The 25,053-nt window shown below is 33.3% G+C and overlaps 1 protein-coding gene across 2 annotated transcripts; it reads right to left on the bottom strand.

The window, feature by feature from the left end:
- Positions 1–424: 424 nt before the first annotated feature.
- Positions 425–25,041, bottom strand: hps4 (HPS4 biogenesis of lysosomal organelles complex 3 subunit 2). 2 transcript variants are annotated; one of them, NM_200326.1, is given in 13 exon segments: positions 433–790; positions 5,712–5,823; positions 6,313–6,439; positions 11,223–11,961; positions 15,946–16,079; positions 16,166–16,238; positions 16,331–16,425; positions 19,250–19,366; positions 20,268–20,375; positions 21,258–21,401; positions 22,307–22,394; positions 22,709–22,750; positions 24,781–24,999. In NM_200326.1, coding segments are annotated over 12 exon segments (1,944 nt in total). In that variant the 5' UTR covers positions 22,744–22,750; positions 24,781–24,999; the 3' UTR covers positions 433–618.
- Between the last annotated feature and the right edge of the window lie 12 nt (positions 25,042–25,053).

The following is a 25,053-nucleotide window of genomic DNA, read 5'->3' as shown; positions in this document are numbered from 1 at the left end:
TATATTCTCACTTTAATTTCATCGTTAGTAAATCCAAACGTGAGCGTGAAATCTGGCGTACGCAAAGTTTTGATTGATACATGAGGCCCCTGATCCTCCAGATCGGGGGTTGAGTGTTGGGGCCAACAACTCTCCTCATAACCTTAGATGTTACGAAACACCAATATGGTGTGGCTAAATATCAACTTTGATTTAAAATGGCTCTGGGAGTAAGTGATAATTCTTTTTATCCTAACCATCCCATTATGTTTAGTAAAATATAATTATTAACACTCAAGGATCATTTAGTGCCGTTATAATAAGTGTCGGCTATAAAACTGTACGCATCTAGATTTAACTGTAACTGAATGATTCCCAGCCAATTTTTAACCCTGCCTCAGCTCACTATACCATATTAAAAGTGAAGGATTACAGCAGAGACTCATGAGGGTGACACTTCCTCCATATTTTATTCTTAAATGTGGAGTACTACTATGATAACAGTATATTATATAAAATAGCAGCCTATGATATAAACAAGAAGCAGTAATGTACATTTTGAGTTATTTAAGGCACATTTATAATATAAATATGGTAAAACAGATACAAGAACTGTTAGAATCTTTTTAAAAAATAGATTTAAAGCAGGTTAACTCCATGTTTAAGGAGCCGCTGACGGGCTTTTCTGGGTAATGAGAATGCGCTGTCCTGCGGATCTGGACTTCCAGAGTTTCTGACAGGCGTTCCCTGCTGGAGAAAGTATGTTTCCTGGGCTGTGCTGCGGGTCGCATACACTGCTGAACCAGAATTCCTGAATGACAGAGCACAAACAGTGTATATTCAGTATAACTGATGTGGTTAAAGGTTTAGTTAATCCAAAAAAGAACATTAAGTCATCATTTGTTCACCTGATTTTTTTTTTTAGTAGTTTACGTTTTTCTTTAATTCATACTCTGTAAAAGTATTGTTACTTGAAGTGAGTAAATCTGTTCTAACTCTTAAGTTCACTTGAATTTTTGTAATTATGTATTTATTTACTTAATTTTAAGGCCACATTTTACTCATTTTTTAAAATAGTCAACTAATCCTTTTACTTAAAGCTGCTAAACCTGTTGCTTTTAAATTCAATTAATTGCTTTAAAATCAATCAGTTTACTTACCTTTTAAGTCAACAGATCACTTTAAAAGCGCCAAGTTTGCTTACTTTCTTAAAGTAGTCAACTAATTGCCTTAAAAGCAAGCTCAGCTTTTAAAGTAAAGTCTTTACTTTTAAAGCAACAGGTTTACTCACTTTTTAAGTCAACAAATCACTTTACTTGAAAAAACGCATAAATGTTTTGCTTGTAAAGTCAATAGGTTGTTTTCACATGACATCATTGATGACGCGCGGAATTCAAATGGAGGGCAGAAAGCGTTTCTTCTGCATAGGGATCTCTATCAGAAGATCAAAATGTTTCTGTTTTATGTTGTTTATAATGGTTTAAATCAATCAACATAAGAAATGTTGAACAGCTTTTATAGACTTCCAAAAGTTGCTGCTCATAAAGGGGGGGAAGTTCAAGAAACTGGCTGAAGAATGGAAGACGGCATGTAATAAACATTTATTCAATACATCCATGTGTACAAACCTTTTTTGAATGCGATAATTCGTTTGCCAAAACTAATAAACATGACTGTATATACAGGCCAAGCTATGTGTAGGGTTCATACACATTTTTACTACTAAAATTCCATGACTTTTCCATGATTTTCAGGTAAATTTTCATGACCTAATGTTTTATGCAATGTCTACAGATGCGTGCTAAAAGAAAAACAAATGTTCAAATTTACTTTATTTATTAAACACGCAACAAACTACTTAGTTTCAATATATATTTGTATCTATGTAAAATTGATTTAGATAATGCTTACACAGCACTAATAATGTGAGAGAATGTGACTGGCCAAGGACAGAAAAGAAGTAAATAATCTACATTCAAGTAGACAGATATCAGTTTTCCATGACTTTTATAAAATTTTGTGGGTTTTTCGGTTTTTCCAAAACTTTTCCAGGCCTGGAAAATGCCATGTCAAAATTCCATGACTTTTCCAGGTTTTCTATGACCGTATGAACCCTGTATGTGTATGAATATGTTAATGTGTTATTTAAAAATCAGATACAAAAACCACCTCACTTATACAAAATCCAGGAGAATAAATAACGTAATCACTGCAATGAAATCTCCGTCTCATTTTGCAATAATGCAAGTCTTTACTGCCGTTTCAGCAGAATGAACAACTGTAATGTAAATGTCTATATGCGCAGTAGCTGTGAAAGTTTGTTGATAGTAAGTTAATCGACTGAACATAACAGAAATGCAACCCTTGCGACAAAACTAGATGGTTATTATTGTGGAGCACTTCTTCCCCTTTACAAAAATAAATAAATAATAATATAGACAATGTGTCCACGCTTTTGTATGCTTTCATCTGTTATTTCGTAATTTCTAGAAGATATCCGCATGGCGAAAAAATCTTTAGTAATTTATAATAAACATGTTTTTGAAAAGTGTATAATGTGTACAACTCTGTTAATGAATGCTACCGAATACTGTAGCATACTGATAAACTGTTAAAAATACTGTAACGCTAGTGTAACTGGTGCATCGTGATTGTAGCATAGAATACTGAAGCCTCTTGAATAATTGTTTATTACTACAGTTGTGTTGTACCACAGACACAATATAATTACTACGACAGTTTAATTCAAGTAATTATCTATAGTATGCCTCCAAACACTATAGTATTTACTATGGTATTTTTTCCTGAAACAAAATAGCTTATTCAGTATATAACGCATCGATGACAGGCAAAGGTTAAAAATTTTTAGTTCAGTAAAAAACTCAACCCTCTTCATTATGTGAGGATCATGCATGTGGCTATTTTCTATTTATAAGTCAGAAATATTAGCCCCCCTTTGCAATTTTTTCCTTTTTTTTTTTTTTTTTTTAATATTTCCCAAATCATGTTTAACAGAGCAAGGAAATTTTCACAGTATGTCTGATAATATTTTTTCTTTTGAAGAAAGTCTTAAGAAACATTTTATCTTTAAAAACATTTTAAGGACAAAATTATTAGCCCCTTTAAGCTAACTTTTTTTTAATAGTCTACAGAACAAACCATCATTATACAATAACTTGCCTAATTACACTAACATGCCTAGTTAACCTAATTAACCTAGTTAAGCATTTAAATGTCACTTTAAGCTGTACAGAAGTGTCTTGAAAAAATCTAGTCAAATATTATTTACTGTCATCATGGCAAAGATAAAATAAATAAATCCATCATTAGAAATGTGTTATTACAACTATTATATTTAGAAATGTGTAGAAAAAGATCTTCTCTCCGTTAAACAGAAATTGGGGGAAAAAATAAACAGGGGGTGAATAATCCAGGGGAGCTAATAATTCTGACTGTAACTGTATCTCCTTTGAAATATGGTATAAATCAGAAAAATACAGACTTTCCTATATGTCTTGCTGCCCTCCATCTAAAATTTGCACATCATCAAAACCAAGTGATTGAAAACAACCTATTAATTGCTTAATAAAGTGTTCCGCAAAAAAAGAAAAATCTCCTGCTCTCACATAATACAAGTGAACGGAGTCCAACTAAATTAAAGTAGCCAAAATTGTCATGCAACATCCCATATAATATTTGTTATGGCAGTTTACTATGTAGTTTAATTTAAAAATATATAGTCTATATAAAATATATTGTAAATGACTTTGTGTGAATGAAACCCTATTAGCATGACAGTTGACTAGAAAAAAAGTGCACCATTTTTATAAATGAAGACTAATAACAAATGAAACTGATTTCCTCCAATGAGAATGACAGCTAAATGTGGCAACTTAATGTGATAAACACAAAAGATATTTAAACATACCTCAAAGAAGACTATCTGGATTGTATTTTGTATTTATCCTGATTTTTCGCAACATATTTGTTTTTTTGGGTGTTATGGTTGAGTAGGGTTGAGAAGAGTTGGTGCACGTTTAAACACTTGTGTTTTTTTTATTTCAAAGGTTAAAAGTTTGATAGATCACATCACTTATGTTTATATGATTCTATTGAAATATTTTAATTCTTCAAAAACTTATATTCTACCAATGGTAAAAACTAGGGATGCACTGAAAAGAAAATTCTAGACTGAAAGCACCTTCAAATAATTATTTATTAACTTATTTAATAATATTAAGCCATTTTGTACGACTTTAGAAAAAAAAATAAAAATTCCTTTTTGGAAATGCAGTAAATCTCTACAAAAAAACTGGGCTAGGATGATAAAACAAAGCACACTTTTGGCACTCTAAATGAGAGACATATCAATGATTTAAAAATGTATTTTACAAATATAAGCGGCAGATTTTGCTTTATACTACAGCTCTGTCTAGTTCTTGAATCTGATTGGCTGATACCCATGAGATTTTCTGCAATAACAGAACTCAAACAGCCTCCTTACTCTTGTGTATTACTCCGCCCACATAGAGTGCCAGCAGATCAATAAACTCACTCCAGTTTGACAAATATTGCAGCTGTTCGACAACATTATGTACTTTTGAGTCTTTTTTAAGCGACAATGTATTTATACCATAGTATTAATATTGAGTGTGAGATGGGACTCGCATATCAGGAATGTATGTATTTTGTATCGGCCACTCCTTGTATAACCCTGAGTTACTTTTTGGTTGGCCATCTGTATATTTCTAATGCATTTCCTGTTTTCTTTAGAAGAAATGCCGTATGCGTTTAACGTTTTTCCTTTTTGCAAACACAACAGAATTCTGCTAGTGTTTGCACTGCTTTGGCTTTTTCAGGTTTAATTATTGTGATATCCCGATTGCAACAGAGAAATACTGGGAAATCTCTGTAGACTGATGGCATTTCATACTGTTCAGTCTTATATTCTTAAAAGAGAGCAAAATCACCTGTTTTGTTATCACTTTAGACATTATGCTAGAGAATCATTCAAATACTAGCTCTAAAGTGATGTTGGTAATGTAGTAATGGTTTCAGCTGTTCTGATGTGAATGAATGGCGGAAGAAAGTAGTTCCTCATATAAAAAGATTTTTAGACTCTCAGCGATTGATTTTCTTTTTTATATACATGATTATGGCATCGAATTGTTGTATAAACACAATTTCACACTCGTAGCAGTGCGATATGGCTGTATATTGTCACTGGTGGGACACCAAATGCACGCCTCCCTCCAGTGTCAATATACTGCCATATCGCACTGCTACTCATGTGATATTGCTCATTTGTATTATTATTGGGCTAGTTTTATTGAAAAAACCTGCCAACCCTGTGGGTGATCCGTTGTGAAAAAACTGTGCCAATAATCTCATGAATGTGCAGTTGTGTCAATGGTCAAGGTAGGTATTTTTATTATATTCAAAATATTTTTTTATTTTTTTCCACCAAACCCTTTAATATATCTGATGAACACAGCAGTGTTTTTTAGCATAATTTAAAGTTTAATCCTGGTTGCTTTTAACTGTAATTATATCTGGTGCTTTTTATATTTTTCTTTTGTGACCCAAAAAATGAAGGCATTAGAACAACACTACAGTGAGTAAATAATTGTGGGCCGACTGTCTCTTAAAAACAAACACTTATTAATTTAACACCTTTCTTATTAAGAGATAAATTCACCAGTTATACACAGCACACAAACATATACACTAACCTGACAATGGCCTCCTGTAGTGTGTCTAAGTGTGAAAAATGTGAATGGAGCAGTGCTGTGGCCCTCAGAAAGGCACGATCCTGGGGTCCGACAGAGCGTCCACACACATTAGCTACAGAACACACAAAAGTCATTAACTATTTTAGTAATATACACAAACCTATACACTGATTTAGTGCAGAACCTCAGTCATTTTGTCATAATCATAAGCCAGGTTAGCATCATAACATGAAACAAATCTTTTCAAAAGTTTAAAAATCCCAAATTAGGTCTATTTTCATCAAGTTAGAGCAGTCAAATGTAGTATTGGTAACCTAGTAACCAACAGTAAACACGGCAAGCATAACAGACAGCTAATTAGTCATGTGGGTGTGAAATGTTCAGTACATCAAGTTTATTCAAAAATTGTGTTTCTATTTCCCATTATTTGCACAAACCGCCCAGAGTCCAAAACCACCTCAAGCGAGCATTAAAACCTTTTTAATGTGAATTCAGGGATTTTTATTTGAAATTTGGCACTTCCATCACTTGTCATGCACTACTTCAAAGAGCATTAGGGGGATGGATACTAGCTAAAGTTGATTCATCAGATGGGACTTACTGGTGAGAGTATTTTGAATGCAGTCATAGTGGGCAAATGTGTAGGGCCCCGGTGGGCCAGGAGTTCCTTGTGAGGTGTTCCTCAAGTGAGCCTCAAGACCATTCAGAGATGCCAAGCTGCTGTGTTGCTGCAACAACAGCAGAGAAAACAGACTTTTATATCAGGAGATCATGTATGATTAAGATTCTCATATGCTGATTTGGAGCTCAACAAAAATGTAATATTATCATTAGTGTTTTTTTTTCGCCTGGTGATTTCCGTAAATCTATTTTTTTAATTAAACCATAAGAATTACCATATTTTATCCAAAACCTGCTGAAGGAAAAAAATAGTCGTTTATAGTTACTATATACTATATAGTTACAAGAGTAGCTTATAGTTACTAGTTCTATTGGATTGCGACCCCTGGGGTAATTACATTATATTAAAGACACAACAATAGTGTCAGATGCAGCAGATTGCTTTCATAACACCAGGTTAAACTTTCTGGCCCATTTACAGCACTGAAATACATTAAAGAAATTAAACGAAAAATAGACTTGGGTTGGTGTGTGTGCACCATTGCATGCAAGGTTTCTGTATTTATAACCACTTCAGAGGATATTGGGTAGGGCTGCACGATATATCGTTTCAGCATCGAAATCGCGATGTGCGCATCCGCGATAGTCACATCGCAGGAGGGTGCGATGCAAAAAAAAATAATAATAATAATAAATTATATATATATTATGGGTGGAGCCGAACCGGAATACGGTATTCGGAAAAGCAGGAATAGAGTGTTTTTACGAATACTTATGTCAAACAATACTTGATAAATTATTTGTATTTGGGAACAAGAAAAACATTATATCAAAAAGCTGCGTTTCCTCATGAGACCGCAGTGCATGCCCGCGTGAGTGAGTGAGTTAGTGAGTGAGACGTTCAGGAGTCGGTGGGCGGGGTGGGGCCGGGGTAAGGAGACTGAGCAGGCTGCTTCTCTATACAGCAACAGAGAAGGCTTGGCAGAGCGAAAAATACTTTTCAGCATTACTATTTTTGTTTATTTTATCATACTAAAATAACACGTGACAGAAGTTCACTCAAAAGTGAAAGTTCTTTCTGTTATTAATTACTAACACTCCCGTCATTCCTACTACTTTCAGAGCATAAATTTTGATATTTTACCATATGAAAATGCAATGCAGTTATGAAAATTGAGAAATTAAAGCAATACAGAGATCTGGTCCCCGCGTCAGGTCAGGGTGCACCTGTAACCTTAAAAACGCAGACGCGGCGGAGGCGCACTAAACTCACACGGGAAAGAACTGGGCATTCAATTCATGTTTTAGTGAAATAATTCTTTAAATACAGCTCTTTTGATCTCTAAAGGGGAAAAAAGCAAAAGAAATTTGTCGTTAAATTAATTTTAGCAAAGACGCAACTGCCTGTCATTTTCACATTAGTTTTTCAGTTAGGGATTTGGTCTATTAGAGTAATCTAATAAAATTGTTTTGTTGAACACTGTAGTCTACACAATAATCGATATTATAATTTATTATATACATTAGCTATTATTAAAACTAAACTATACAATTGATAAAACAAAACCCTTTTTAATGTTTGCTTTCATTTTGACACCACTAACAGTTGTAATAAGAAACATCACATTATGCAGAAGCATGCAGTCTCAAGTTAAAAACACCTTTTGAGTTTAAAGATGATCAGCCTGCCAAGTCAAGTTTACAGTGTCATAAATGAAATGGGTAGCATGAGTAAAGGGGATTTGCCCAGCACACAACCTCATGCGCTGCAGGTAGGCTGAATGATAATCTTTAAAAATATATGCTATGCAATACAAAACTTTAAACATTTAATTATTTTTTAATGAAAAGAAAAGAAATCAGGAGAGTAAAATATAATTTAAACCACGGTCTGGCGCTGATACTTTATTGTTTGTATCCAGAAGAAGGGGAAAAAAGCAGATGAAAACCTGGCTGGGGAGACGGCGATAACATATCAGTTCTTCAGCAAAGATCACGACATCATTGTGATGCGTTTATCATACAACGCAGTTCGTGTTTATAATCATTAATATTAACTAGTATTAATTCTCTCTCTAGACTTAGTTTTAGGGCTTGTTCTTGTCGGCGCAATATAGCCTCGGCTTATTGCACGTACGAATCCGATTGTGAAGAATGATTAAGCACTTGCATTTTTTATTGCATCCTTTTCGCAAGTTATTCATTTGTTTTGTTTTTTAAGTGGTGCGAACATTATTTACTGGCAAACATGTTCCTCGATCTCGTACATCAACAAATAATGTAGCCTATTTAAGTTAATTTACATTTTATGTAAAAATTAAGGAATAACCGAATTTAATATTAATAAATAAAACATCCGTATAAACGTACATGTTTATTTTTGAACTTTCGTTAATAAAACAACACAAAACTGTTTATAAATATTGTAGTTAAATATTACATTACTTTAACTGCTTGAAACTGTATAATAATAACAACAATTAAACGTTACATTTTTAAGAACTTAACAAATAGTCTAAATGGCACTTTACTAATCAGTGTAATAATAATATAAATATTAATAATTATAAGTAAAAAGAAAATATTAACCTAGTAACAATATAAGTCAGATGTTTAAAAAAACAGCGTAGTTTCTCTCCACCTTTGTAGTCATATTTTAAATTATTTGCCAGAAAAACTAACATGTTGACTTTGTCCGGTTTAAGTGAAGAATGGAGTTATAATGTTTCCAGCAATACACTGTCAGACGGTGTGCTTGTAGCGATAATGCACAGACAGGCTACTTTTTCACAACCATGCGAGAGAGGGCTTCTCCTTCTGTTCCGCCGCCCGCATTTCTCGCAACGCGGAGCGGCGCGTTCTTAAGTAGTTACCAAATAGCCTATGCTCAATTTCTCGTCAATGTCTTCCATTTATCACTTTCTCTTTTGTATCTGGCCATTTTTGCAAATGCCTCTGCCATGCCTGGCTGAGCTGGGCTTCTGCGTTTAGAAGACAGGAGTTGATTAAGCCTACATGGCTTTTTTTTCCCTCGCCGTCAATCGCCACTAGCTTGCATGGTTCGGGACCCGTGGATCTGCGTATCGATGGATTTGCTCCTCAGTGTTTGGACTCTCAGCACTCAGCAGTGAATATTAAAACACACTTTACTTAAAACCCCCATACAAAAAGCTTAATCCAAATTGATTCGTTCACCTTTCTCGGTCGGCACGAATCCAAAATGTTCCCAGATGTAAGAGTTCGTATTCTAACAAGATTCATGGTTGAACTTGAACTTGCTGAATCGCGCCTAATGTTATATTCTATCAGATATGTAATACTTGGCAACATAACAGTAATTTGTGTTTTAAAGTGCGTGACTTCACGTACTACGGCGGGTGGCAATGGACAACCGAGGTGGCAATGACCACCGCGGTGACGCGGTTGTCATGGTGACCGTCACAGCCCTAGTTTTAAGTATATATATATATATATATATATATATATATATATATATATATATATATATATATATATATATATATATATATATATATATAAAATATCGCAATATATATCGCAGGGGAAAAAAATATCGCAATGTCATTTTTTTCCAATATCGTGCAGCCCTAATATTGGGGGTCGCGTGTCACTGGCATTGTCATTTTGGGGGTCACGGGCTGAAAAGTTTGGGAACCGCTGCACTAGAGAAAGAGTAAATGGCGAGTAAATTAATTGCATATTTTCAAAACTCTAAAATTCATTAAAAAAATAGTTTGACTTGGAAAGACCATGCTTCCTAAGTTACAGAAAAGTACTGGCAAGACATCAGGCAAAACACTATGACACTAAAACTGCGCTTGTAGAGGAATGACTTACTCTGCTCTCTTTCTGTACCTTTGTTACTCATATGTGTTACTCGTATCGTATTACTTTTGTTATTTGTATGCTGATTACTTTCTGTAGGGATGCTTTTATACATAAAAATTTTTTTTTTTTTTAAATTAAAGATTGTTAGTTTAAACCTTCTCACTCACACTTCTTAGATCATCTAGTACTGTTAAAATACAGGTATTATCTAAAAATTTTGCTCTGCTCTTTCATCAATGTGTTAATTGATTAGTGTTTCATTATACTACAGGCTTGATTTTGATTGGCTGATGAACATTCTAATGTGAGAAGTTATTTATTAGATCAACACAGTTTAAGTAGTTCCAGGCAGGTCTGGACTGCATTACAGTTCCATGTCAATATGCTAAATTATTTTAGTTATTTTTTCACTTCCTAAAAGTATAAAAAAAAATCAAATGAAAATAAACAAAAGGATTTAAATGAAATGTATACGAGACCAGTTCTACACACAGGAGCATTTTAGGACAAAAAAACGGGCAAATATCTTAAAATACAAAATCTCAACAGTGTCTTCAGGTAGTATAAGTGGAATTATTCACTCCAGTCTATTGAGTTATTATACAATAATACACACCCTATGTGTTGATGTGGCTTTTCCTAAAACTTTGATAGTCCATCGTCAATTATTCCTATTAAAAAACTATTACCCATGCAAATAGAATGTCAAGATCCATGCCAACAGAATGTCCAGCTCAAAGCTGCCAGGTCTAGCACAAAATACAAGTTCAAGATTCACTAACTCTGTTAAACCGCCCAAAAGTCTAACAAATGTTGTTCATTAATAAAAACATTCAATTCTAGGCTAAAATATATACTGTCCAATTACTGTAAATCAATATTTATGTAGATTTTAACAGTAATGAATGTATCATTAGCTTACGTGTGGACTAATACCAGATTATTAAGTTCTTTTATTTAAATTAAAAAAATTAAACTAAATAAATTTCTCTTACTGACTCCAAACCCATCCACGTCAAGTATAACCGATTTACTTCTCACCACTTCTTCTCTGGCTGCTGGGTCCGTGTTGAATTCAGGCTCTACCAGGAGAGCCAGAACCAGGCCTCGGACCCTATGCTGGTATAATATCGAGGGGACTAGCGAGGGGTCTTCCTTGGTTTCATTTGGTGAGAGCGTACTTGTGGGCTTGTATTTATCCTGATGTCTTCTGTCAGCCTGCTTGCTCAATGTTCTTGCCTCCATTTCCCCTCGCAGTTTGCCATTTTTACTGGTCACATGACTGTCAGATTCCAGTTTATCTGCGGTACTTTGAAACTGCTCATCATTGTCTGAAGCATGGTTTTCATGAGAGTTCAACTCTTGAAAGCCATTAGTGAGGGCTTTGATTTCTTCACTCTGGACGTCCTGGTCTGAATTCAAACCTTCGCTTTTGGATTCGGACTCAGAGTTTGTGTCGGTGTCCTGTTTTCTGTTAAGACTTTCTGTCAGACTTTGCTCTTTTAATGCAGTTTGGTGGTCATGTGACTCAGAATTGAAGTACTCTGATTGGTTGAGGAGGTTGGAGTGAAGGGGAGTGTTCCCCCGTGAAGGAGATGGACTGAAGTATGGTTCATCAGAGAGTGAAGAGCGAGGAGACGACGGCATTGTTTGATAGGACACTGGAGGACACTGAAGAGCGTCTAAGCTTGAGGAGTCCGTATCTGAGGTTGGGGTGTCAGATAAAGTCCGGGACAGGCGAGACTTGCGAGGTTGGCAGGGAGGTGGATTGCAGTGAGACCTGAAAATATAAATATATCTGAAACAATATTTACAAAATTGTTGTTGTGAAAAAATTAAAGATATTTAGTTATCTTAGTTTAGTTATCCAAGTTATGTGGGATTGACATAAATATATTAAATTAAATAGATGTGACAGTATAGAGGTTTATAATGTTACAGAAGATTTCTGTTTTAAAAATATGATTAGTACTTTGGTGTCAGTAACAATAATATAATGTAATAACTGCAAATAAATGCAAAGATAATAATAATAATAATAATAATAATAATAATTTCATATATATATATATATATATATATATATATATATATATATATATATATATATATATATATATATATATATATATATATATATATATATATATTAGTGCTGTCAATCGATTAAAAAAATATTAATCGCGATTAATCACATTTAAAAGACTGAAACTTGTAATTTTGGCTATTCAAATGTAAAATTAATGTAAACGCAAATTTAAATTCGAAATATAATTGTTTATTAGAATTTTTGTTTAACTTGTAACACAGATTTCTTCATGTAAACAACATACCCACAATAAACCATCAAGATCCTGGCTTGACAGCCATATTTATTACAGAAATTAAAACAGGAATGTTCATGCCATTTGAATTTCAAAACAATCAATACCAATAAAGAAAAAAAAGATTTCCATGTTGGATTCTTAGTGGACTGCAAAAAAAATGCCAAAATACAGGCGTTGCAGATTTGGAAAATGGAAAGTTATAATAATACTAATAAAGTATTGAATACAAACAGTTGCACTTATTGTAAAGTTGTATTGCTGTGAGGTGAGAACATAATTATAAAGTAGAAACAATTTTGCTCAGTCCCTTACATTCATCCAGTTGCTAAGACTGGGAGTAAACCCGCAAATGCACTCTCCACCGCATCCCTCCTAGCTCTTCAGGTATATCGCGCGCGCACACACCCCTACCCAGATACGTCGCTCACCTCACTCAACCCCTGACACGCCTCAACGGGCCTGACACAGACAGACACACACACAACGCGCTGGAGTGACTCCCTTTAGATTGAACTCGCATGATCGCGTTCATGAAATTTGCGTTCTTAAGTATGGCTGTATTTCACAAGGATTCTGATACAACAGCACGAAGCAAACGCTTTCATTGCGTTTAATGAGGAAACACGTTAAACTCAATGAAACATTGGAGGGCTCATGCTGAAAGGCAGACTCTTTGACAGCTCGTGACTTCACCAGAGACTTTCTGAGTACATTTACATAGGACACCAATTCTCCGATTTTAATATGATTAATACTCTTATTTAGAGACTACCGTGTAAGCAGCAATTTGATCCCCTCAAAGGAACACCGAGTACCGAAATGCGTAGGCTTTTCTTGACGTTTGCCATGAAACACCCGAAATTGCAGGAAACTCTGGAGAGCCTGGTGAGATGCGACATTAATTGTTTTAAACTGAAACTTGCCTTCAAAAAGTGCTTCCTTGATCTTATCCATATTTCTTTGCATGGTAAACACACGTCCACCACAACAGGAAGTAAAAAAAAATAAAAACTTGCAACTGCGTTAATTGCGTGAATTTTTTTCAACGCGTTAATTATTTCATTTTGACAGTACTAATATATATATATATATAATATAGTTGAAGTCAGAATTATTAATCCCCCTGAATTATTAGCCCCCCTGTTTATCTACTTTATCGAAATTAAATATAGCTTAAAGGGGCTAATAATTTTGACCTGGTTTTAAAAAAATTAAAAACTGCTTTTATTCTAGCCGAAATAAAACAAATAAGACTTTCTCCAGAATAAACAATATTATCAGACATAATGTGAAAATTTCCTTGCTCTATTAAACATGATTTGTGAAATATTAAAAAAATAAAGAAAAAAATTCAAAAGGGGGCAATATTTCTGATTTTAACATATATACACATTCGCACACACACAATCAATTTTTTTAACACAAAAAACCCCGGAGCAACTGTTTTCATTTATTTTATGCCACACTGAAGACTGAAGTATGCTAAAAATTCTATAATAATTACATAATATTATAATTAAATTTTAAAGCATCTGAAAGCAGTATATGTGTAAGTTTAATTATCAAAATACTTTAGACGATGAGGTATATCCCTTATTTTTTGTGTGCAAAATACTTTCTTTATTGTTTGATTGTAATTTTAAACAGTAGTGAATGCACAGTCACCAAAACTATTTGGAAATTCTCTGCATTAATGTTTTATAGATATATTTTTGAGTATGATTTAATTTTTGCTTATCAAAAAATAAGATCTCATGTTACCAGACATGTTTATATTTATTTTTAGACAACACAATACCATTGTTGTAACTTATAACTGTATGAAATACATATTAGGTGGAATAACCCAGATTTTTAATCATGAAAGAAAAAATTTTCTGACTAATTATCATTGTCTTCCAAAAAAGCTGTAAAAATATAAAAGTAATTAAAATTCTGAAGAAATGATATAAGAGCTTCATTTTACTCAACCTCATATTTTAAAGTCCCCAAGAAATCTAAACTAACCATGATTTTGTAAGGTCACATTGCTAGATTTGTGGTGAACAATTTAGCTGTGCATGTCATTAAGATAAATTGTTTTGCTCCTCTAATCTTTAATCAAAATCTGAAAATGCACTTCCTGTTTGTTTTCAGTTAAATGATCAGATTAGGTCATTCTAAGGTAATGGGTGTGGCTAACATACTTAACCAAGCTGCTTCAACTGTCAGTTTTGACAACAAACAGAAATGGTAAGCAGGAGGAGTCTGTTAGGTTGAAATAATTGTTCTAAAACCCCATTCCCGATCTTTCTAAATGAATTGTCTACTTTACTACATCAATTCAGCCAACGTTAGAAAAATCAAGCCACGCCCATTATTTGCTCATTTATTATTTCGTTTCTCTAGATACTGCGTCACAATATGGGGAAAAAAAAAGAACGATCACAGCTTCCGGTTCATTGGGATTAGACATTGTGCTTCCTCTCTGTTCTCTGAGTTTCCCTCCCTGCCTACAAAGTCACTATAGGAAGAGGTATTTAAACTAAATGGTCATATGAGTGGAATCATTTCTAAAATATACGCAATTATTTTGTCAAAAGATAATTCTTATAACATTAAAGCTATCAGGGCCTGGGAAGAGGAACTTGACTGTTTGAAGATGACTACTGGAGTGCAGTATTGGACAATTGGAGTATTGCACCTCCACTTCATGCGCTAGATCTCTCAAAGGCCAAACTTTCCAAAATGTATCCCAATGTTTCAGATTTGTGTGTTAAATGTAAACTTTCACCATGTAACCTTAGTCATATGCTTGTATTTTGTCTCAAGTTGCAAAATTATTGAATTTTTTTTTAAAAATTGTTTCTGATGTTCTGGGGATGAAGATAGCTGTTTGCCCTTTAATCGCGATCTTTGGTGTACCCTCTCAGTGTCAAACTTTAAACCGGAGACACGCTGACATAGTGGCTTTAGCATCTCTTCTCGCTAGGCACAGAATACTGTAGTCTTGGACCTCCCCACAACCCCTCTTTATTTCATTGTGGCTCAAACATTTGGTCTTCTTTTTAAAACTTGAGAAAATTAAATACAATATAAGAGGTAGGGGAGAACAGTTTTTTGAAAAATGGCAACAATTTTTTGCATTCTTTAATTACTTAAAAACCTTAGATATGGATTGAGCGAAGGTACATGTGTGTGTGTATATGTATGTATGTATGTATGCATGTATATGGTATGTTATTATATTTCTTTCTCTGTATTTTTGTTTATTTTATTAATTATTAATTATTATTTTGTTTATTTTATTTATTTACTTCTTCATTTGCAGATATTGATTGTTTTATTTGGGGATTGTTTTGTGGGTCGTTATAAAATGTAAATTGCTATTTGTAAAAACAAAAATTCCATGACAAAAAAGGTCGTTTCTAGTAGTTTCAAGTTGAATCTATTTGTACCTGCATGCTCTTTCAACTGGTGGAGAACGGATCATGTTCAGCTCAGAGGGCGTCAGATACACCTGTGTGGTCACTGTGACGGATGCCGCCGATCCCACAGATGAGCTCAGACCATTGACTGACACACGGTTATCCTGCAGAACCAAACACAAGACGAAACACACAACAGTATAAGACTGTGTCAAGTTTCATCAAGAATCTTTATGAATGTGATTTGCACCTGGCTGTATGTTTGCGTCTCATACACCATCACCTTCACTGTGAGCGCAGGAGGCATCTGAGTACTCACAACCCTGAATAACAGCGACATGTCACTATACTTATAGCTATCAATATTTAGTGTAAATATGAATTATAGAAAACAAATTGCAGCAAGAAGGCTCACCTGCCTCGGTAGAGAATACAACCTGCCAGAACGAGAGGACATCGCTGACAAGCCTGAAGTATGAGCGCCGCCTTCAGCAATAACAGAGGATCAATCTGAAAAGACAAGTGACAATTGAAGAATATATATTTATAGTGTGTGTATACATGCATTATACACAATTAACAAGAAAAAAACATATCCAGTTTTTCGGGTATAATTTTGATTTCCTCCATGTTCCAATGAAAAAAAACACCTCGGTAGAAGAGTAGGTTACTCTGGTGGCTTGAAGATATCTCCACTCACTCCTCCTAGCTAAAATAAACCACTTGTCTACATCTTTAGTTAAAAAGATTGGATCTACTCAGGTTTAAATATGTTTTGACACTTGACGTGTGATTACTTTGCATGCGAGTATTTCAGAATGCATCATTAAAAGACCAGGATCTCAATTCAAACCCATGTAACCTAAATTAGCCTGTAAATGATGATGATTTGCATATGTTTATTAATCCTTCGATGTGCTGCATTCAAATCTGTGAACGAGAGAGTTTCTTTTTTTTTTTACTTTTCTGTTAGTTAGCTTACATTATCTTTTAAAAGTGACTCATATCCAATTGTCTACATTTACACGGCGTAAGGTAAAAAAGGCGTAATGAGCAGGAAAAACAAAAAGGGGGCGCTGACTGTCAGCTGATAATAAAAGAGCTCTATTTCTCCACTCCTGTATTCAGGGCTTGACATTAACTTTTTTGATCACCAGCTGCTGTGGCTAGTAATTTTTTAGCGTTACTAGCCGCTGTATTTTCACCAGCCACAATTTTGTTGTTGGGAAAATATTTTTATATGCATAATTAAGACTTTGACGGGCTAAAATTACTTGATTTAGATTTTGTGTTGTCCGCATGCCTCCTTATTCATTTCACGTTTTGTGTGTGTCATGTATGAGCAAAAAGGTCATGGTTTCATAGTGCATTGCAAATAGTTTTTATTTCACAGGACTTTTCAGAACTCAAAATTAAGGATTTACCAAATTTATCTCTAACCACACCAATCAATAATTATTTCTTAGCTACAAAATTTAAATGTGTCAAAACAAGCTAAATATATCTGTATCCTATACTTTATATTTAACAAAACATTTCTTTAAAAAACTAAGAAAAACAATTATTGTCATGTAACAAAAATATGCACAGTAATCTGTCCTGGCTAAAGATCTCTCAGATCACCAGTTAACTAAACATAAAGGGAGAGTTAATCTTATATTAAAGCAATGTTCTTGTAATAATAATTTTAAAAAAAAGGTAATTAACCATATTGACAAGAATAACTGTAAGCAAAAGAAAGCATGTGAAAAACATTCTGTGTGTGATAATGAAAGGATGACCACATGCATGCGGTTAAGGCCAATTAATAATCTGTTCAAAGTGAAAACAACTGGTGCTGCTTACAAAAATACAAATTTGGGGCTTTTAAAAGCAGCAAATGTGTTGGTTCATGAGCATAAGTTTTTGTCTAATCTATTTGAAAGAGAACCGATCATAGTTGCCTTCCAGGCATGGTTGCTTCATGCAAGGAAACAGGAGCGTGCATGTGTTTTATTATATAATTCATCTGCTTTCTTTTGCTCGTGCGAACACAATTATTTTTGTTTGTCTTGCTGTTTCTCGATTCTAATATCACATTAGCATGCATATTGGGTCATCTTTAAAATCAAACCCTGCTTTTAAGAAAACTATATTTCAAAAATTATTTTCAACCAGCCAAAGTGGCTAGTGTGAGCGTCTGTCTGGTCCGCCACAGCTGAAATCTACCTGCATTTGGCGGGTATTAATGTCAAGCCCTGCCTTATTTAATCTGTTTGTAGGGTTCCATTTTTTTATTTTCACATTTTTTATTTTCACTTTGACTGAATTGATTTGAGTAAATTGGAATCCATGTGATTTTTTTTTCCTGCTTACATGTACGTGGGCCATATCTGATCTGTGCCACATAGGAGAAAAAAAAAAATCGAAATTGGGTCACTTCAACCATGCAGTGTAAATGCAGCCACAAACAATCAAAAACACGGAAGTACTAAGATAACAGTATATAGTTCAAATATAAACACTGATGTTTGTATTAAAGATTAAAATCATCGTTTAATGCAAATTACATTATTTAAGCTATAGGTGGGGACAACCAACCATCAAAAATGTGTCACTAAATCTTCAAAAATGACACATCTAACAAAAAAAAAAAAGTTCATGTGTGAATTATTGAATCATTATTTTAAAAAATTAGACTAAAAAATAAATGTGTTGTACAAGATTATAATGTTAGATTTATACATTTTGTATTATCAAGAACAGTAGCAAAGACCATTTTTCACGTTACTGAATATTTTACTTTTTTATTCAGGTGTTTTTCTTGATTTTTATTTTACTAAAATCACAGTTTCTAAGTTCTGTTTGTTAAAACTAAAAGTTTCTTGCAGTACTGTTTTAATACTATTGTAATAAATGGAAAGCAAATGACTTTTGTCTTCTCCCTTTTATGCTGATCCAAAAAATGGTTCGATCTGTGACTCAAAACCAAAGAGTGATCCGAACCATGAGATTTGTGATCGTTAAACCACTACTACGTATATATCATTGAACAATTTAACATTGAGTCAATGACAGCTATGGCATCTTTAAATTAACTCATTTTATAATTGCATTTCATTGCAAAGAATTTGAACACTAAATTATTATTTTTTTATTCTCATTTTCCATATGGTCCCAATTTTTTCTGATTTGGGGTTGTATTGCAAAATGGTAAACATACTCATTATCATAGAGTGGTTTTGGCAATTTTTTTTGCTGCAGTACTGACTGAAAGATTTATTTAAACTTGTTTTGTGGCACATTGCTAATATAATACGTACAGCCGCCTAACTATAATTCCACTCTTGCTTACATTAGTAGAGTCGATGGTCCTCAGGCAGCTGAAGATACTATGGAGCTCAGTAGAGCCGCCCTGCAGGTGATGGAGATATCTGGCCCATCGCAGAGCCAACTCCTCCTGACTGTACAACTGTGTTCAGGCAGAAAGACAACATAACAAATTCAATAAGAAATCAATGTTGAAAGAAGCTGTCCTGCTCATGTTTGTGTGGAAACACTTTTTTTTTTCAAATATATGTAAAGTACAAAAGAAAAGCATTTGTTTATTTTAAACACTTTAATGTCAATTTGACCAATTTAATGGATTCTTGCTGAATACAAACAATATTTTTTTATTTTTAGATGTCAATCTTTTTTTAGATGTCAAGTTATGAGGTTTCAAATCAAATTTTAGATGTCAATAACATTTTTAATGCCAATCTCAATGAGTTTTAAAAGGGAACGGAAAGTTTCTCAGAGGAAAAACATGCTACCTTTGCGCAAAGTCTTTGAGAATGAGCATAAGGTTTCTAAACAGGAAAAATATCTGAGAATGCAAAATTTCTCGGGTATATTTAAAACGTTTTGGAGAGAATGCATAATTAACTGAAACACAAAAGTTTCATGAGTCACCCCGAAGCTCAGGGATTATAAGACTTCAGCAAATACAATGTTTCGTATGGAAACATAAAGGTTTGCTAGCAAGCAGTTACTCAGGGGAGTGCAAAAGATTAGAGAGAGAACGCAAAATTAAATGGGAAAAGTAAAAGAGATTGACTTTCATAGTATTATTTGTATTTGTTCCTACTATGTATGTCAAGTGTCTTGTTTGATACAATGTCTTGTATCACAATATCTTGTTTTGTGTTCAACAGAAGAATAAAATTCATAAATGTTTAAAACCACTTGAGTGTGAGTAAATGATGAGGAAAACTTTTGGGTGAACTATCCCTTTAAACATTTTTACTACAATAATTTTCCCCCATCAAAAATATGCATCCATGCAGAAATCATAACCAGGAAATAGAATCCTATAGACTGTGATGCTGCACCTGGTAGCTCTGCCGCACTGGCCCATTGTAGAAACAGAAGAGGGCAATCAGCTGGTCGAGGACATCACATATACTCACATCCGGAATTTCCACTGAACAGCTCAATGCCTGAAAACCAGAAAAAACACCTAAAGGTGTTGTACAACCACTAAAATAGCAGACAAACTCCTTGCCTGCAGCGAAAACAATCCATTTCACAACCTTGTCTGGAGGTAGCATTAGGTTTTGTAACAGAGCTCATGCCCTTACATAAGTAGGACTCTAGAACTGCAGGTACATTTTGTTTACAAAATCATTATTAAATGGTAATTTTGTAATATTTTTATAGAATTGTCTCTCATTGTTATGTATCACATGATGTTAATAAGCATATTAATATATCTACTGCAAAAAAGAGTCTTCGATAGCTGAAATCATTATTTTTTGAATTCCAAATTATTCTGTTTATTTTTATGCATAATAAAATTAGTCTATTTAACATTTTGTAGTATTTCATGAACTGAATAGTTTTTTTTTTTTGTAATTTAGCAACATTAAATAGTTTAAAGATAAGTCAAATATCTCCCAAAACGATGTAAAATACAGAAGATATTTTGCTTAAAAGATCAGATCTGAAACACTGAAAGGTATGTTTCTCTTGCTGATTCTGAATATATAACGGAGTGTTATTTCGGAAAAACCCCCAAACAAACAAAAAACAAACAGAAATGCTCCTAGCATTTATGGTAACAAGCGGGATTTGTGACCAAAAAGTTTTAAATTGTTACCATCAAACTCGTTTAACCAACATCATAGAGTTGACCATACTAGAAAGAAATCTTTTTTTTTTGTTAAACTTGTAAAAGGTCATCAAGTCACTTGTGTTTGGCAATCTGTGATTTATCAACATCCAAAATATTTCCAATAAAAAAACTAAAAGAATTTATTATAGCAAACTGCAAAATGCATCACCAATTACAGAACAATTCATGAAGCCCAAATGTCTCTCACCCAAAGAAAGTTATCTTTCATTCGCACGGCATATTTGCTTTTGCGCAGACGGAGCAGACGAACAGGAGATGAGGACAGTTCAGACACACAGCGACACACACCGGCCAACTGTCCACAAAGCAGTTCTTGCTGGTCTATCGGTGTCTGTAACAACACACACTGTGGTCATCTTCTAAAATAACCATGACTAAATAGCATATTTTAAAGAAACACCCCACTTTTTCAAGAAATAGGATAATTTATTTTTTAAGAAATAAGAATATGACTCCTAGGGTTGTCTCCAACAATAAGAATAAGTTTCCAACAGTTGTGTTGTACCTTTTTTAATACATTCAGCCATCTCAAAGTGTGGCGGGAGCATATTTAGCTTAGCATAAATCATACAATCGGATTAGACCATTAGGATCTCTCAAAAAAGGTAATTTTTGGGGTTTTGGTATTTTTCCTGGTTAAAGCTTGACTCTTCAGTAGTTACATCATGTACTAAGACCAAAAGGGAAATGAAAAGCTGCTATTTTCTAGGCTTATATGGCGAATAAATATTTGTAATATCAATGCGCCTGCAGCAGCCATGTCAGCAAAGTTCCTTTATAAATATGCCAGAAAGAAAGCATAATTGCTAGCCACATTGATCAAAATAGCAACTTTTAATTTTCCATCAGTCTTAGTAAACAATGTAATTACAGAAGAGTCAAACAGTTTTTTTTTATTAACTCTTATTTAAAGTTATTAGCAAGATGCTAATGCTCTAATAGTCAACATTTAAGTGGATCAAAACCATTCATCAAAGTTGTCCTAAAACTATTGAACACCCATTCTTGTCTTATGACAATTTTGAAAACCATTTTAATCCACTTCAAATGTTATTTAGTGTAATCTAATTAAATTATCTATGCTAAACTAAGCTAAGCTAAAAAAAATGCTCCCACCAGACCCAAAGATCAGGTGAATAAACTGCTTAAAATCAAACTATTCCTAATGAAGTGGAGTGCTCATTTAAGGTACTTTTAGAAATAATGATTTAATATAAACAGTATTGCAAGGCTTACATCTTCAGGATAGAAGTAATAAATGCCATCTCTAGTCAGGTCACCTTCCTCCTGCACTTTTGAACTGTCATACAGAAAGAAACAGCATCTGGAAATATGACCAAACAGAAACAGTTAGTTTTTTTTTAACCAACCTCTTTGCCTACCAGACATACTGATTGAAAATGAAGAAACTGATGCGTTAATCTTGAGGATGATTTTATCTGCAAGCATATAACATGCTGGACAATGAGCCTTCTGTTCTCTGTGACGGCAATGATGGGTCACATCGTAAGAATGCATTTCTAAAGAAAGGTTAAGAAGCTGCATGCATGTTGGATTAAGACCACAGACTATCACTTTGTTTGAAGAAAGGCAAAAAAGATTTGCACACTAATATAATAAGCTGAATATTACGCTCACCGTCTGGAATCGGCCAAAACAGCACTTTCAGCCATTGGTGATCTGTTGATGAAGATGTTTTTAGAGTCTCAATTGAATTACTTTTACAAATGTGATTTACATCCGGTTAAAGACAAAACTAATGTGAAATGTTTACTCTTTTTCAAATATTATTGATGTAATTTTTCCAGTATATGTCATTCTTAACTTTTCTGAAAACAGTCAAAATATGGGTATAATTATATGTCATTCAGTGTAACATTTATGTCAAAAATAACTATATGATATAAAAAAAAAAATATATATATAAATATAAATATATATATATATATATATGATGGTAAATTTTGTTTCTTACTGCTGTCGCCATTTGATTGATTTGTAACTTGTGGAGCTGCACATCGATGGATTTGCTCTTCAGTGTTTGGACTTTTAGCGGTGAAAATTAAACCACACTGAACTGAACTTAAACTGAAAACTGGACTTACACTTTCAATTTACTATAATCTTTTATGTTAAGCTGCTTTGACACAACTTACATTGTAAATGCGCTAAACTATATATATATATATATATATATATATATATATATATATATATATATATATATATATATATATATATATATACAGTTGAAGTCAGAATTATTAGCCCCCTTTTGATTTTGATTTTCTTTTTTTAAATATTTCCCAAATGATTTTTAACATTGCAATGAAAATTTCCCAGTGTGTCTGATAATATTTTTTCTTCTGGAGAAAGTCTTATTTGTTTTATTTCGGCTAGAATAAAAACAGTTATTAATTTTTTTAAAAACATTTTTTGGGACAAAATTATGAGCCCCTTTAAGCTAATTTTTCTTTCGATAATCTACAGAACAAACCATCGTTATACAATAACTTGACTAATTACCCTAACTTGCCTAGTTCACCTTATTAACCTAGTTAAGCCTTTTAATGTCACTTTAAGCTGTATAGAAGTGTCTTGAAAAATATCTAGTAAAATATAATTTACTGTCATCATGGAAAAGATAAAATACATTAGTTATTAGAAACAAGTTTTTAAAACTATTATGCTTAGAAATGTGCTGAAACAATCTTCCTAGAACAGAACAGAAATTGAAAAAAAAAACAAACAAAAAAACTGGTTGAAAAAAAAGGGCTGAAAAATATACAATTTGAGAATCAATATCACAATGTTTGTATCCACAAGTCACATAACTAGAGATTAATCTAGCTAAAATAGATTATTTATTAAATATTAAAATATGAAGATATTATTTTTACATTATTGGTTTACATTATTTTTACATTATTATTCCAATATTGTGCAGAAACTTTTTAAATGATCAACTCTGTTACCTTCAAACTCTTGTTACTAACATATCAGAGTTGACCATATAAAACCATTTTTTTTTTTTGATTAATCTATAGTAGGAAGTGGCTTCCATTTGTCAGTCAGTAAAATATTAAAATTGTTAAAACATCATTATTAAATTAGTTAATTTTTAATAAAATACTTTAAATTAATTTGAATTAATTTAACATTTTAACATTCATATATTAAGTTAACATTAATTTGCACATTTGTAAATAAATGTTTTCATTATGAAATGCCAATCACTTGTTACAAAATAATTATAATATATATCATCAAATAATGTTCTAAATATGTCTGACAATATTTTATATAAATAGTTGCACTGATCGACAACATTAAATGCTGCAATAAATACGAGTTTACTGTGCTTATTAGAAACTAAAATAATTTAGAAAACTAAATAATCGGAATTAGAAATAACAGTTATTTAGATGTTCAACTCGTGTTAGATAACATTTGGGAGGTCTAGCATCTCGAGCGTTGTTGTCAAGACAAAAAAAAAATCGAATCTAACTTTTGTGCTGCAAAACGCAGGAAAACTTATTCATTTCCTAAAAACATTGAGCATCGACAGTTGCTGCAGATTTGTTGTTTGTTCACATCAAATGCACGACAATTTTAGTGTGCACTGAGCTAAACACGCAGCTTTACAAACCAAACGGTACATGGTGTTCCACATCCAAACAAGAACCGATACGAGGATAGTTTTGACTCACCGTCAGAGATTTGAATGGACAGCAGATAAACTTAACTGGTGTCACAATCTTCAGCTTCAGAGTTCATGAATTCACTCACACCGCCTTAAACACTCTTACAGCCCGCTAGGAACATCTCACAGTTAGCCAAACATTTGCTCGACACTACTAATAAATATAAAATGACGTTTCATGATGTTTCATTAAGCCACAATATTTGGGTTTTGTGGAATGTGTGTCACAAGAGTGAAGTCATGTGAGTGTGTCTTGACAGTACGGCACGCCTTGAGGGAC

Source organism: Danio rerio, chromosome 8 (genome assembly GCF_049306965.1).
Source record: "Danio rerio strain Tuebingen ecotype United States chromosome 8, GRCz12tu, whole genome shotgun sequence".
Taxonomy (NCBI): domain Eukaryota; kingdom Metazoa; phylum Chordata; class Actinopteri; order Cypriniformes; family Danionidae; genus Danio; species Danio rerio.
Note: the sequence above shows the minus strand (reverse complement) of the source record. Positions and strands in the feature narration are given on the sequence as shown.